Source organism: Diplotaxodon limnothrissa, linkage group LG7, assembly GCF_057381915.1.
Source record: "Diplotaxodon limnothrissa isolate DT_005_m linkage group LG7, D_limnothrissa_male_GT1.1, whole genome shotgun sequence".
Taxonomy (NCBI): domain Eukaryota; kingdom Metazoa; phylum Chordata; class Actinopteri; order Cichliformes; family Cichlidae; genus Diplotaxodon; species Diplotaxodon limnothrissa.
The window spans coordinates 35,922,238-35,934,943 of NC_140602.1; the positions used below are offsets into that span (position 1 = coordinate 35,922,238).

Sequence of the window (12,706 nt, forward strand, 5' to 3'; positions counted from 1 at the left end):
AGGAGTTATACTGTCTACTCCTCCCCCGCTCGATGTGTCTTGAGGTACAGGTGATAAAATGGAAATAAATGACCTAACCCATAAAACTCACAAATCATACTGTGAACAGGAGCAATATGCATTACATTGATGACAACCAGGAATATTATTACATTAAATGGATGCTCTATGTTTGATTTTTTTATTTTGAGAAATAAAAAAAGCTCCCATTTCGCCCCATAATTATTATCCCAGATCATCTTCTCCTAAACTCTGCTATTACCCACCGCATGATTTTCCTGCCTGAACCATTTGCACATGACTCGGGTCACCCTGTGCAATGTCAGTGAGGCATGCCATATTAAGAAGTCCCAGTAAACGTTTTGATGTTGTCTGCTACAACAGCTGTTCTAAGTTTCACATGATGGTTGAAAAATACTTCTAAAATAAAAGTTTTAGTAGTAGCTGTAGTATCTTTCTAATAATTGACAAAACAAACTTATCTTGCATGTGGGAAGAGTTAAAAAAGTATCCCTACAGATTACACTGTTATAGTGCAAGACTCCCAATGTCCTGTACAAATAAAATACCATGCACCATGCAACACACAATGAGACAGGAATAAATTAGCATGTATATATGTATTAATATACATGAATATGTGCTTTTTATTTGGAATATAGACATCTGATAATACTAGAATTAATACGCTGTGTGGACAAGTACGTCAATCTGTAAGGTTTCAATAATCTAAAATTCCAGACTTTCAATAAAATGATGTTGTGATAAATAGCAAGTATCAATATTTATTTATTTATATTTTTTTATTTGTAAGGGAGGATTCATTGGAACTACTAATGTACATGGAAACGTATGCACACCTCATGACAACGTTAAAATGACCAATGTTACTGTTTTAATAAAGTTTACTGACGTCTTTAATAATAATGGATTGCATTTATAAAGCGCTTTTCGGGGCCCTCAAAGCGCTTTACAATTCCACTATTCATTCACACACTGGTGTGAATGAATAGTGGAGGCAGCTACAGTTGTAGCCACAGCTGCGCTGGGGCAGACTGACAGAAGCGAGGCTGCCATATCGCGCCATCGGCCCCTCTGGCCATCACCAGTAGGCGGTGGGTGAAGTGTCTTGCCCAAGGACACAACGACCATGACTGTCCGAGCCGGGGCTTGAACCGGCAACCTTCCAGTTACAAGACGAACTGCCAACTCTTTGAGCCACGATCGCCTACAAAGATAGTTTTGGCAAGATAACACAAACCCAACAATTCCGCCAATGTACATGCTAAATAACAGGAATATCAAAGTTTTGACCCTCTCATTTTATTTTAATTTCTGACATGCACCACCATGCAGCAATACTCAATATAATTTGTTCCACAAATTTACAAAAGATTCTAAGAGTTGTCAGGGGGATAGATTACTGTGCATGTTCTTGTTTAAAGGACTAAGCACGCTCGGTCTGCGCACAGCAATGATAGTGAGTTGGCTAGTTTGTAATGCAATAACAATAGTACATGCCCATATTATAATACAGGTTTCTAAACCTGTGATTTATGTGTTATGTGGTTGCTAGACAACATGATGACCTTACAATATGCAACATAGATCATGTAGGGGTCTAAGATGTAGCTGTGGTAGGGTTTGTAGCTCAGCTTCTGATCGTGTAGGAGGAGTTCATGGACGGAGAGACTAGAATTTGTGTATTTTAGTAAGATAAATATCTGTAAGTAAATGCTCAATTTATGAAATTAGTGGAAAAAAATCTCATCTTATTGGTTGTTACTTTCAAATCTGACCTCGGGTATAAACTGGGTACCTGTATTAAGTTTGAAATAGTTGTACATGTGTCCATTTATTATTATAAACCTTTGTTTTTTTTAGCAAACACTCACCTGAGTGGAAAACCTTTCTTTGAGCATATAAAATACTTTTATAAAATGTGCAAATCTCTTATATACCACAAAAAGCCTGCTTGTAGTCTAAAAGAGAATGACGCCTTAATAACAACATGTCAGATTTATACCAAGGAGAAGTGAGTTAGATTGGAGAAGAAAATTTTAGTCTGTGACTAAAGAAACTTAAAACCCTGCATTAGATTTATAATGTAATTTCAGAGATTTATAATGTAATTTCACAACATTTAAAAGCTTAACAGTGTAATATAAGACATACTTAGTGGTAAGAGAATTAAATGTCAAAATATCCAAATTAAGAATAAGGATCTCCTATTTAGACACAAAAATAATGCTTCATGTTTATGAGGACATAGAATTATTTTCTGAATAAAATGCGAGTAAAAGTTTATTCATTTAACTCATTAGTCATTAAAGAAATTGTACCTGGTACAAACATATCAGGTAAATTTCATTTAACAAAACTCCTTTAAATATAACTGTTTACATTCTTTAACAAAATGACATGAAAAATGTACGTGTCATCGAATGACTTAAAGCCAACATTTTGCCGATAAGTAGATATTTTTTCGAGTGCACATTGCAAGAGTGTATGCTGTGTGAAGACGTGTACGAAGATTGTAAGAAAGAAAACTGTAAGAAAAATTGTCAAATTTTTCTATGTTGGTTTTGAGATACATATTCATGCATGGTAAGTAAAGGTTTCACCATTGCACACATCTGTGCTGACGCATCCATAGGCTTGTTTCTAACTCACTTATCCAGCGTCATTTTAAGATAAATGTTAGAATTTGCAGATGACAGTGTGACTATGGGTGAAAGTGTGGATTGTAATGTTCACCTCATAAAGTAGAGCTAAACGTGTTGTATGTCATTACTTACTGCTGTTCCATGATCTTTTCCTGTGGGTTTTATTCGATGTTTGCAGCAAAGAGCAGCAGCGTTCAGCGAAGGCTATGTCAGTGTGGGAGCAGAGGACTAACCAGCTTAGGAGACATAACATAAAAACGAGCAGCGAGGCCCTGTACAACGAGCTCGACCCTGATGACCGCCTATTGATGTCCAGCGCCCTTCATCTGCACCCCGACATGAAGACTCACCTGGACAGGCCCCTTAGGGTGGAGTCCAAGAATGGAGACAAATCCAGCAGGGCCCCCGAGGGAGGGTGGGAGGAGGCAGGGGATCTCCGGCAGGATGACAACTTTCACACACACTCCAGGAAGCATCACCGCCACCACGACAGTAGCGGGGAGAGCAGAGATGAAGGAGATGTCCGGGGAGGGAGGCACCACACCCATCACAGCAGGAGCAGAGATCACAATGCTGATGGTCCACAGACAAAAGAGAGGAGAGGGGAGATGAGTCACAACCGCAATGGAGGGCAGGGGCACAGGCACCACCACCACCAGACCGGCTCCCCTGAGGAGGAAAATAATGACCTGCAGGGAGGAGGACGAGGAGGAGGAGATAATAAGGGGCATCACCACCATCACTCACATCGTCCACCTAAAGAGGGGAATGGGATGTTGGCAAATGGTGCACAGTCAGAGCAAAGGGGTAGAGGGGGAGGTGGAGGAGATAGTAATGGAGAGAGGAAGGACCGATGCTCTCGTACGGGCAGAGCTCAGACAGCTCTGGGTGGAGATGACTCTAAGAGGAACAAGAACGGAAACAGAGGTTACAGGTAAAGCTGCAGATTTTGTTGTTCATATAAAATGCTTCATTTTCAAAAATAATGACCTAATCTTTCAACTTAACCAACACACTATACTAATACACTTTATTTAAGTCGTAATGTGTCCAAATAACTTAATTAGGTGTATTTACCTCAGAATATGTCATAAATTATTGATTGACTAATGATTATCTCATTCACTGGCTGTTAGTTAGTTCTGACGTTTGATGATTATTTGACATCTTAAGTGTAAACAGTAATATGTAAGAAAATATGACATTTTATAATACATTTTTTTATAATACTTCTTCATCCCATTCGCTTTGGTCAAAAACCTTAGTGCAAATTTTGCTTTGTTATTGCTAAATGTGTAAATTAATAACTGTTTTCCATGTCAAGTTAAAAAGATGACACAACTCTGTGTCAGTGTTGCAAAAAAGTGAGTTTTTGCAAGTGGAAGTTCTGATTGCGTCTGTAACAACAGACACAGCCAACAAACACCAAAGTGCTTTTGCTTTTTTATTGTAATTTTCTGATGCAATGTGTTTTGAACAGAAGTTTTTATTATTGTTGGTTTCATCAGCACATTTAATATATTACTGCTCCCAAATACAAACTGCAGCTCAGTAAGATTAGATTTTCGCTCTGCTTCCCATTTCTTCATTCCACATCCATGACAACACTGTTTCTTTTTTCGTAAAGCCAGTTTTAGACAACAACCTATCTGAGTGGACATTACCAGCACTCCATGTGCCATTAATGGCCTTTACTTGTGATTCTCATTTGATGCTTGACCTCGAATCAAGTCAAATAATTAACTCCACCAAAATTGGTTTCTAAATAAGTTCAGCAAAAAATATGAAGACACAGTTCTGCTGTCAGGTGTAGCTTCAGTCATAACTTGTCATAACTTAAAAAAACATTAATCCACTCTGAATTTCGTCTAAGTAGCGTGGAAAGAAAGCAATCTTTTCCCTGTGTGTGGGACAATTCCCACTAGGGATTAAATACCTGGGACTCTCCACCATTTGGTTCTAGAAGACCAAAGAAGCTTCTCAGATGAGAGGTGAAACCTCTTTAAGAAAATTAAAGGAGTCCAGCTGCTTTCTCTCGTGGATGACTGAGAGCCCACACAGACACACTTCGACTGTCTTGTTGTAGATCCAACTTTGAGGCCCATTTGTAGCCATCATCACTCCATGGGCGAATTGATCTTGTCAGCACATCTGCAACCTGGGTCAAATGGTTTTAGTTTGGGTTATGCACCCTATCATCGTATTTTTGTTCTAGGAAATTAGTCAAGTTTATTCCATTGAAGAAATGACAAAAACATGAAGATTTATTCAAGAAGACCTATTATCTTTTTCACACAAAAAACCATAGTGTGGCTTTTATGGTCTGTATTTACTAAAACTGCCAGTTGAGGATCTGTGAGTCACCTGTACTTGTCCTTTTATTCACGCTGTTCAATAACATGTTATTTTTTTCTCCATGTATTGGCCTTTCTTGGACGTGTTTGGACTGTAATCAACTGCACAAAGACTGATACTTCAGATTAGTGGCTATGAAAACAGTCTGTGCTTGAGACTCTTGCAGTCATATGAATAATAAGTTTTTACAGAACTGTATGCAGTCCTGGCAGAAAAACCCCCCAAAACGAGGTATATCTTAAACTCAGATTGTTTTGATTGTTTGGGGTTCCCAGGAGAAAGCTTCTTCTCTCTAAAGAGAACATGGCAACAAGGCTTAAATTTGAAAAGCTGCATCTCAATAAACCACAAGAAAGCTGGAACAATGTCAGATGACACCAAAGTGGAGGTCTTTGTCCACAATGCACAACACCACATATCAGCACAAACAGCTATAAAGCACAATGGTGGAGGGGTGATGATTTGGGCTTGTTTTACAGCCACAGGACCTGTACAGTATTTTTAACTGAACAAGAAGTCAGACATACAACAGAGCAGCTGAAAAATAAAAGAATCAAGTTGTTGCAATAGTCCAGTCAGACCTCAACCTGATTACAATGCTGTGGTGGGGCCTTATGAGAGCTGCTCATGAACACCTGAACTTATTTTATACACTGATACTATATGAAATTTGTGTTTTTAGAGCTACCTTGTGCTTCTTTGTACAAAAGGGAAAGGAAACAAGTTTGGGGGGGTTTTTGTTTTGTTTTTTTACACTAAACCCATCTTTTTTTTCTCCAGGGAGATGGAGCCAGATGCTGAGGAGGAGAGCTTTACCTGCAGTCCTCAGCAGCCTACAGAGGATGTTGACAACCAGAAGAACTCCACTAGGGCCAGCCAGGCTGGCCTCAACAGCAATGCTATCCACATTCCTGTCACCATCACTGCCCCGCCTGGAGAAACCACCATCATACCCAGTGAGCATAGTGTGTTACTGAGACGGGAGGTGGGGAAGGATAGGGAGGTTAAACATATTTGTGTTATATTAGCTCACTGTGTTACAAAGTTCAATCAAAAGTCCCCACATCTCGTGATTAGCAAAGAATCAAATGAGTGAGTAGACTTTTATCACACATATAAAAGCAGCCAAATATCCTAAAATACAAAATGAGCTGTCAAAAAGCACAGTTTTATTTCAGCTGACGATGAAGCCCACACGGTGTGAAAAAATCATGCCATAACACTTGTGTTTGGATGACTTTTTTTTTTTAACCTTTTTAATCTGAAGGAGGAAAAAAGAAAATTTAACTTTTTTATTCAGAAATACTGCATCTCTTCAAGGTGTCTGTAAAAGTATGTGTACTTGTTTGTGAGCTAAGTTAATATTCTTCCATGTGCGAAAAACAGTTTTTCATAACATAGCTGTCACACTTAATCTTGACCCTGCAACCACGATCTTATGAGAAATGTCTAATTAGTGAAATGATGTGTTGTATATTTCTGTGAAGCGCAGCTATAAAATGCCTAAAGAAACTAAAAGCCTGCATTTAACATCCATAGAAAATACCTCACTTTTTACGGTCTGTGCTTCTTTGAGCTAAATGAGCGTATTTGTTTTTGCGCATCAGTGAACAACATCGACTGTGACAACCTGCAGCTCAGTGAGGAGAAGAAAGATCTGGAAGAGGACGAGGCAGCTAATGGGCCTCGGCAGATCCTTCCCTACAGCTCAATGTTCATCTTCGGCCAAACAAACCCGTAAGTTGCGAGGTGACTCAGCGGACTGGCGTGGGGTTAGCATAAACAGCATATTGAGAATTAAAAGCTTTAATTGATTTCATTCAGGTTCCTCTTTAAAGCACTGAAACAGTCAGTGGTTTGCTTATGTCTGACTCTTTAGTGGTTAATAACAAATCACCGTTATTCTCACTTGTCATGCTTAAATAAATCCTTTCTCTTTGGGGTATTTCATGCCTCACCTACACACAAAGGCAACAGTCACTCCCAGAAGTGGAGCTCTGGGTGTAGCTTCAATTTGGAGTCATTTTCTCTGTGAGGACCTGTTTTGGGGAGGAAAGCAGCAACTGCAAATATACAGTACTGTGCAAAGGTTCTTGAACCATCCCTCATTTGTTTTAATTTTGCTTCCACGCAGTTTCTTGTAATTTCTTTTAAAGTGGTCACGGGCAATATTTTCCAGGCTTTCCAAAGGTCTTCCAAGGCTCTTCTTTGGACATTTGCTGCTTTTTGGATCCTTTTCTCTTCGCCCAATTAGAACATTACTTTTTGTGCATCCTGGGGTAAATTCTAGCTGAGTAACTGGAAGGTACCACCTCAAATTCGAGGCCATTGGACGCTCAAGTGGTCTCAAGATCTTATAGACAAGTGAGCTAAAGCATGGCTAGTTAAAATTTCAGCCTTAAGCTTTTAAGATTTAACACAAGAATTGAATCATAGTCAGAAGCATAAGATAAAATGCAGATGCTATAGTAATGCTAATGCTATAAATTAAAAAAAATAGTAATGCTATAAATACGCAGATGCTCTATAGCTCTGTGAAACGGCATAGTTCAGCGGCAGATTCATTCCCTACCTTCATGTATTGTTTTGGATATGCGTTTGTCCACAGCCTGTTATGGAAGGATGTCACCTGAAAGCACCTTGTGAGCTGTCACTGCTAAGCGTGTAGTACATTTGCTCGAGTTTGTGCGTGCGTGTGTTTATATGTTGGTCTTGCAGGGTGCGACGGCTGTGTCACTATGTGGTCAACCTACGCTACTTTGAAATGTGCATCCTGACGGTCATTACCATGAGCAGCATCGCCCTGGCAGCTGAGGACCCCGTGCAAGCCAATGCGACGCGCAACGATGTGAGTCAGGCCTACATCAAGACTTCATAAATAAACATCTGGAAGTACACAGCAAACACACTTGTTGTCAGACAGATAAACACACATGGACAAGTATATGCATGAAAACATGCAGGCTAGCACAGGCCGGATGAGGATTCACACATAAACACGTCTCATTTGGGCTGACTGACTGATTCATTTGGACCGATTGAGAAGTTCTTCCTAACAGGATCTGACAGTTTATCCATGTTGAGGAATGAGTGGTAGGAGGCACAAAAACAAACTTTTAATCATTTCTTGGTGAAATAACTGATTCGCAAGTGGTTCAGAGCCAAAAATCCAGTAACTATCCTGTTTTTGTATTCTTTACATCCCTGTGTGATATGTTAGCCCATGCTGGGAATAAGGATGATTTTTTTGTTTTGTTTTGACAGACAAGCACAGCTAGTTAGTATTGTAGTCAGGGGTGCAGAGGGAAACTGTGTGTGTGTGTGTGTGTGTGTGTGTGTGTGTGTGTGTGTGTGTGTGTGTGTTAGTTTTTGGTGAGCGTGTGTGCCTGTTGTGAGGTGTTAAGGTAATGTGTATCTATGCAGTACAGTGCAAAGCTGACAGAGTTTGAGATCTTTGGCAGGACATAGGAACACGTTGTGCATATCTGGTCCATTCTTACACACATATACACACACCCTTTCAAAGACTGAAAACATCTGTCACTGGGTCTGTTAGTGAGTCATTTTAAAGGATATTTCCTTATTGCTTAACTTTTTGTAGGTTCTCAAGTACCTGGATTATGTCTTCACTGGAGTCTTCACCTTTGAGATGGTGATTAAGGTGAGAAGGATGGAAAAATCAAGGTACATTTTCATTCGAGCCGCATGAGCTATGAAAACCTGCTGTGCAAGATTTTAGTCAAACGTCTACAACATCTGTGGTGAGCTAAATGTAAAGATTGCCTTGATCAACACTCAACAAAGCTAAAAACACAATCACAAAGTAATAAAACTACATTGACACTTTCTCCAAAAATATTGCATTGGTATAATACTTGATAGATGCCTTGATTGCTAAAATACAGAAAATTATTTGATGCATGCATCATCAAAAAAAAGCATATTCAGAAGCAAGCATGTCACTCTCATAATCAGCTGCTTACATCCTATTGCCTTTAACTGTTCTTTTACGTGTAGCATGTCTTTCTCTACTTTGATAGTGGTATTTTTTAAGCTGCTGCAAGAACCAAAATAATCCAAGTCAGAGTCCTGGAGATTTGAACCTAAAACAGAAGCCAGACACCCCGCTACAAGGAAGAATATTTGGGTTTTGCATCACTTAATAATGTAAACTGGCTCACAGACTTCTCCATAATAATTAGTCCAATTAGGAAGCAGCAGGAATAGTTTCATGACAGACATTATTTTCTGTCGGCTTGAAGATTCTGTCCTTTTCTGGATATATGCACTGTTTACTTATATAGTATAAGATACATATAAATCTGTTTCAGTTTGGGTTTTTTTTTTATCTAATAAGGATTTGTTTCATAATGAGCTTTCGTCATTTTTAACCAAATTTAGCTTGTTAGATTTATTTTTACTTTATGCTTTTGACCTGCTTATAACCACATCTGAGCTTTAATGAAAAGGCCAGCAAACTGTGGATAGCATGTCACTGACATCACTAATTGGCTTTGTGGTTTTACGTGGAGATAACACTCCATCCCAATGTGTCTAATTTAATTCTGTAATTCCATCACTCTCTGCGACTCCAGATGATTGACCTGGGACTGCTTCTCCACCCTGGCTCTTATTTCCGTGACCTGTGGAATATTCTGGACTTCATCGTGGTCAGCGGAGCTCTGGTGGCCTTTGCCTGCTCGTGAGTCAACTTTCCCTTGAATTTTTTTCTGTTCATTATTTTATCATCCCAGCGGTGCTTGAATATAATGTACACCAACCACATAACAAGATGTGGAAACCATCATCATTAAAACGCCAAATGGTTTGTTTTGTTGCCTCCTCTCAACTATCCAGTGGACGAGCATTATGAATTTTAATGTGCTCGTCTTATTGTTTTCCCATGAATTCCAAGACTTTTGTGTTGCCCAGCGGTTATTTTGCTGCCATGATTATGTTACATAAAGTCTTCACAGCCCCTCCCTGCTAGTTGGCTAATAGGTCATGCACAATTTGGCTGATAGGTTTAAGGCTCAGGTGGAGACAGAAGGACAGGATTTTCCCATGACTGTCAGGCTCTAGCTGCCATCTAGTTGGTACTTTGGATTTAATGCCTTATACAGAATCTGCTTTTTGAATATTCGTTTTCTTCTTAGTGGAGTAGAAGTTCGAACATAGTATGGATCATAGACTGTATATAAAACACTGCATCAACTTATTTACATTGTGCATGAGTTATATATGAATGAGTTTAGGGAAGGTAACAATGTTTACACACATCTTTTCTATACATTCTGTAAAATGTTTATGTCATTTGCTAGTTTTACGTCTTATTTAATATTGTCAGGTATTTATTTTAAATATATGGTCGGATTGATGATAAAGAAGGCCATTACCATCTTGTCATAGACAATTCACTAGAATGCTCATGTTTAGGCTTCAAAACAATGGCGTAAACCATTAGGTGATAACATGGTGGCCATGTTTTGTCCATTTTTTATATACAGTCAATGGCATGGTTATAAGAACCACACTGTTTACAGTGTTGTGAGAAAGTATTTGCCCCCTTCCTGATTTCCAAATTTTTGCACATTTGTACATGTTTCAGATAATCAAATAAATTTTAATTGCGAATAACCCCACGTAATTACAAAATTCATTTTTCTGTTTTTTCAGATGATTTCATTTATGAATGGGAAAGTTATCCAAACCTACCTGGCCCCATGTGAAAAAGTAACCTGAAATCAAGTGTTTATGTGGCAATGAGTTTTTCATTTGCTGTGGAGGAATTTTGGCTCACTCTTCTTTGCTGAATTGTTTTGATTCAGCCACTTTGGAGGGTTTTCGAGCATAAACGGCCTGTTTAATGTCATGCCAAAGCACAACAATTTGATTGAAGTCCAGACTTTGATTAGTCCACTCCAAAACCTCCTTTTCTTGTCTGGATTTTTTTTGAGCCGTTCAGATGTGGACTCACTGAATATCCCAAGTTAACTTGAGTTACAACGCTTGTCTCGTCAGTCCACAGAATATTTTGTCAAAAGTCTTGGACACCATCAAGATGTTTTCTGTCAAATGTGAAATGAGCTTTTGTGTTCTTGTTGGCTAGCAGTGGTTTTCTCCTTGAACACTCCCATGGGTTTTTCCCAGTATCTATCTTATTTTTAAATTATGAACTCTGACCTTAACTGACGCGAGTCCTGCGGTTCTTTAGATATTGTTCTGGGTTGTTTTGTGGCCTCCTTGATAAGTCATCAATGCACTCTTGAAGTACTTTTGATAGGCTGGTCACTCCTGAAGGTTCAGCACTGTTATAAGTTTTCTCCATTTGTGGATAATGGGTTTCAGCGTGATTCGCTGGAGCTCTAAAGCCTTAGAAATGGCTTTGTGACCCATTCCAGAGTTATAGATGTCAATGACTTTGTTTCTCAGCTGTTTCTTTCAGCTGTGCCACGATGTGATGTGGTTAATCACAGAAAGATTCATGATTTAGCAAGTGGGACACTTTTTTTCACATAGAGCCAGTTAGGTTTGCATAGCTTTCCCTCCCTTAATCAATGAAATAATAGAAATGTAAAAACTAAATTTTGCATTTACTTGGGTTATTTTTATTTAATACAAAAATTTAGGTAAAAGAAGAAACTCTGGAAAGGCGCCAGATTTTTTTCATTGCATTTTTTTTTATTGTATAACCTGCCCTTAGATACTGTGGTGTAAATCAAAATTAAATCCCCACTTGCACTGTAATCTGAGTGGATTTGACTCCTTATTGGTGAGCATTCTTACTGGTATCAGTAGACTTATTCTTGTTACCTGTATTTCAGTATATCTCAGTATACAACTGGTTTGGAAATCATGTAAATAAATGTTTTCCACAGCCAGAGGAGTTCTGGGTCTCTTGAGAAAGCTGGTGATCACACATTTCGTTTTGAACAATGTTTTCAGGGGTTTTTTGCCACTATTTCACACACTGACTGAAACTCTCCACAGTTGCTTGTCACGTGTGTTTTTCTTTGTAACGCTTTCTGTCTCTGATTTCTCTTTTTCCCTTTTTTTGTCTTTTGCCAGCACTAGGTTGATGCTTGTCTCTGTCTTTTATCTGTTGCTGACTCTTTCTCTGTATTCTCTCTGTCACTTTTTCTCTTTCTTCTTTGTTTTCTGGCTTGGATTGCTTTCAGGAGCCTTATGGGGTAATGCCTGCTCTTTCTGTCAGTCTGTCTGTTTATTCATGTGCATATCTGCCCGTTTGAATCACTTTTTCTCCACCTTAGCTCGTGGTATTTTCAGCAAGGTGTTGTTTTTTGTCTTCTCACAGCTAAATGTTTTGCACAAATGTCATATTTTGTTACTTTCTATTTTTATCATCGCCACCACAGTCACGATTAAAGACATTGCATTTCCTCTGTTTGTGTTATGTAACTATGTTGTGTTACATCTGTATTCGGGTTACATAAGAGCAATTACCCGTTTTCCATTTATTGGACATATTTTATGTGTGTTAGAAGCTACAATGTACACAGTGCACAGTGGACCAGTGCTGAGATTGAACAAAACACTGCTTCAAAAACATATCAGACGTTTGAGCTTTCATAGGGTGATTCAGGTCATTATGAACACAAAGAAACTGAATGATGCTGCTTATAATAACGACGCAAATAAATAAAAGAGCTAAATAAAAACTATTA

General features: G+C 38.7%; 1 protein-coding gene across 2 annotated transcripts in view; it reads left to right on the forward strand.

Annotated features, from left to right (window-relative positions):
* Positions 1-12,706, forward strand: part of cacna1bb (calcium channel, voltage-dependent, N type, alpha 1B subunit, b) — a 232,754-nt gene that overhangs the window by 170,442 nt on the left and 49,606 nt on the right. Inside the window, exons 22-28 of one of the 2 annotated variants that reach the window (XM_085359644.1) lie at positions 2,845-3,600; positions 5,802-5,977; positions 6,629-6,758; positions 7,740-7,869; positions 8,623-8,682; positions 9,617-9,723; positions 12,200-12,211. In XM_085359644.1, coding sequence (XP_085215770.1) covers positions 2,845-3,600; positions 5,802-5,977; positions 6,629-6,758; positions 7,740-7,869; positions 8,623-8,682; positions 9,617-9,723; positions 12,200-12,211 — 1,371 coding nt within the window. The remainder of the gene's footprint in view (positions 1-2,844; positions 3,601-5,801; positions 5,978-6,628; positions 6,759-7,739; positions 7,870-8,622; positions 8,683-9,616; positions 9,724-12,199; positions 12,212-12,706) is intronic. The other variant, XM_085359642.1, reaches the window with a different exon arrangement.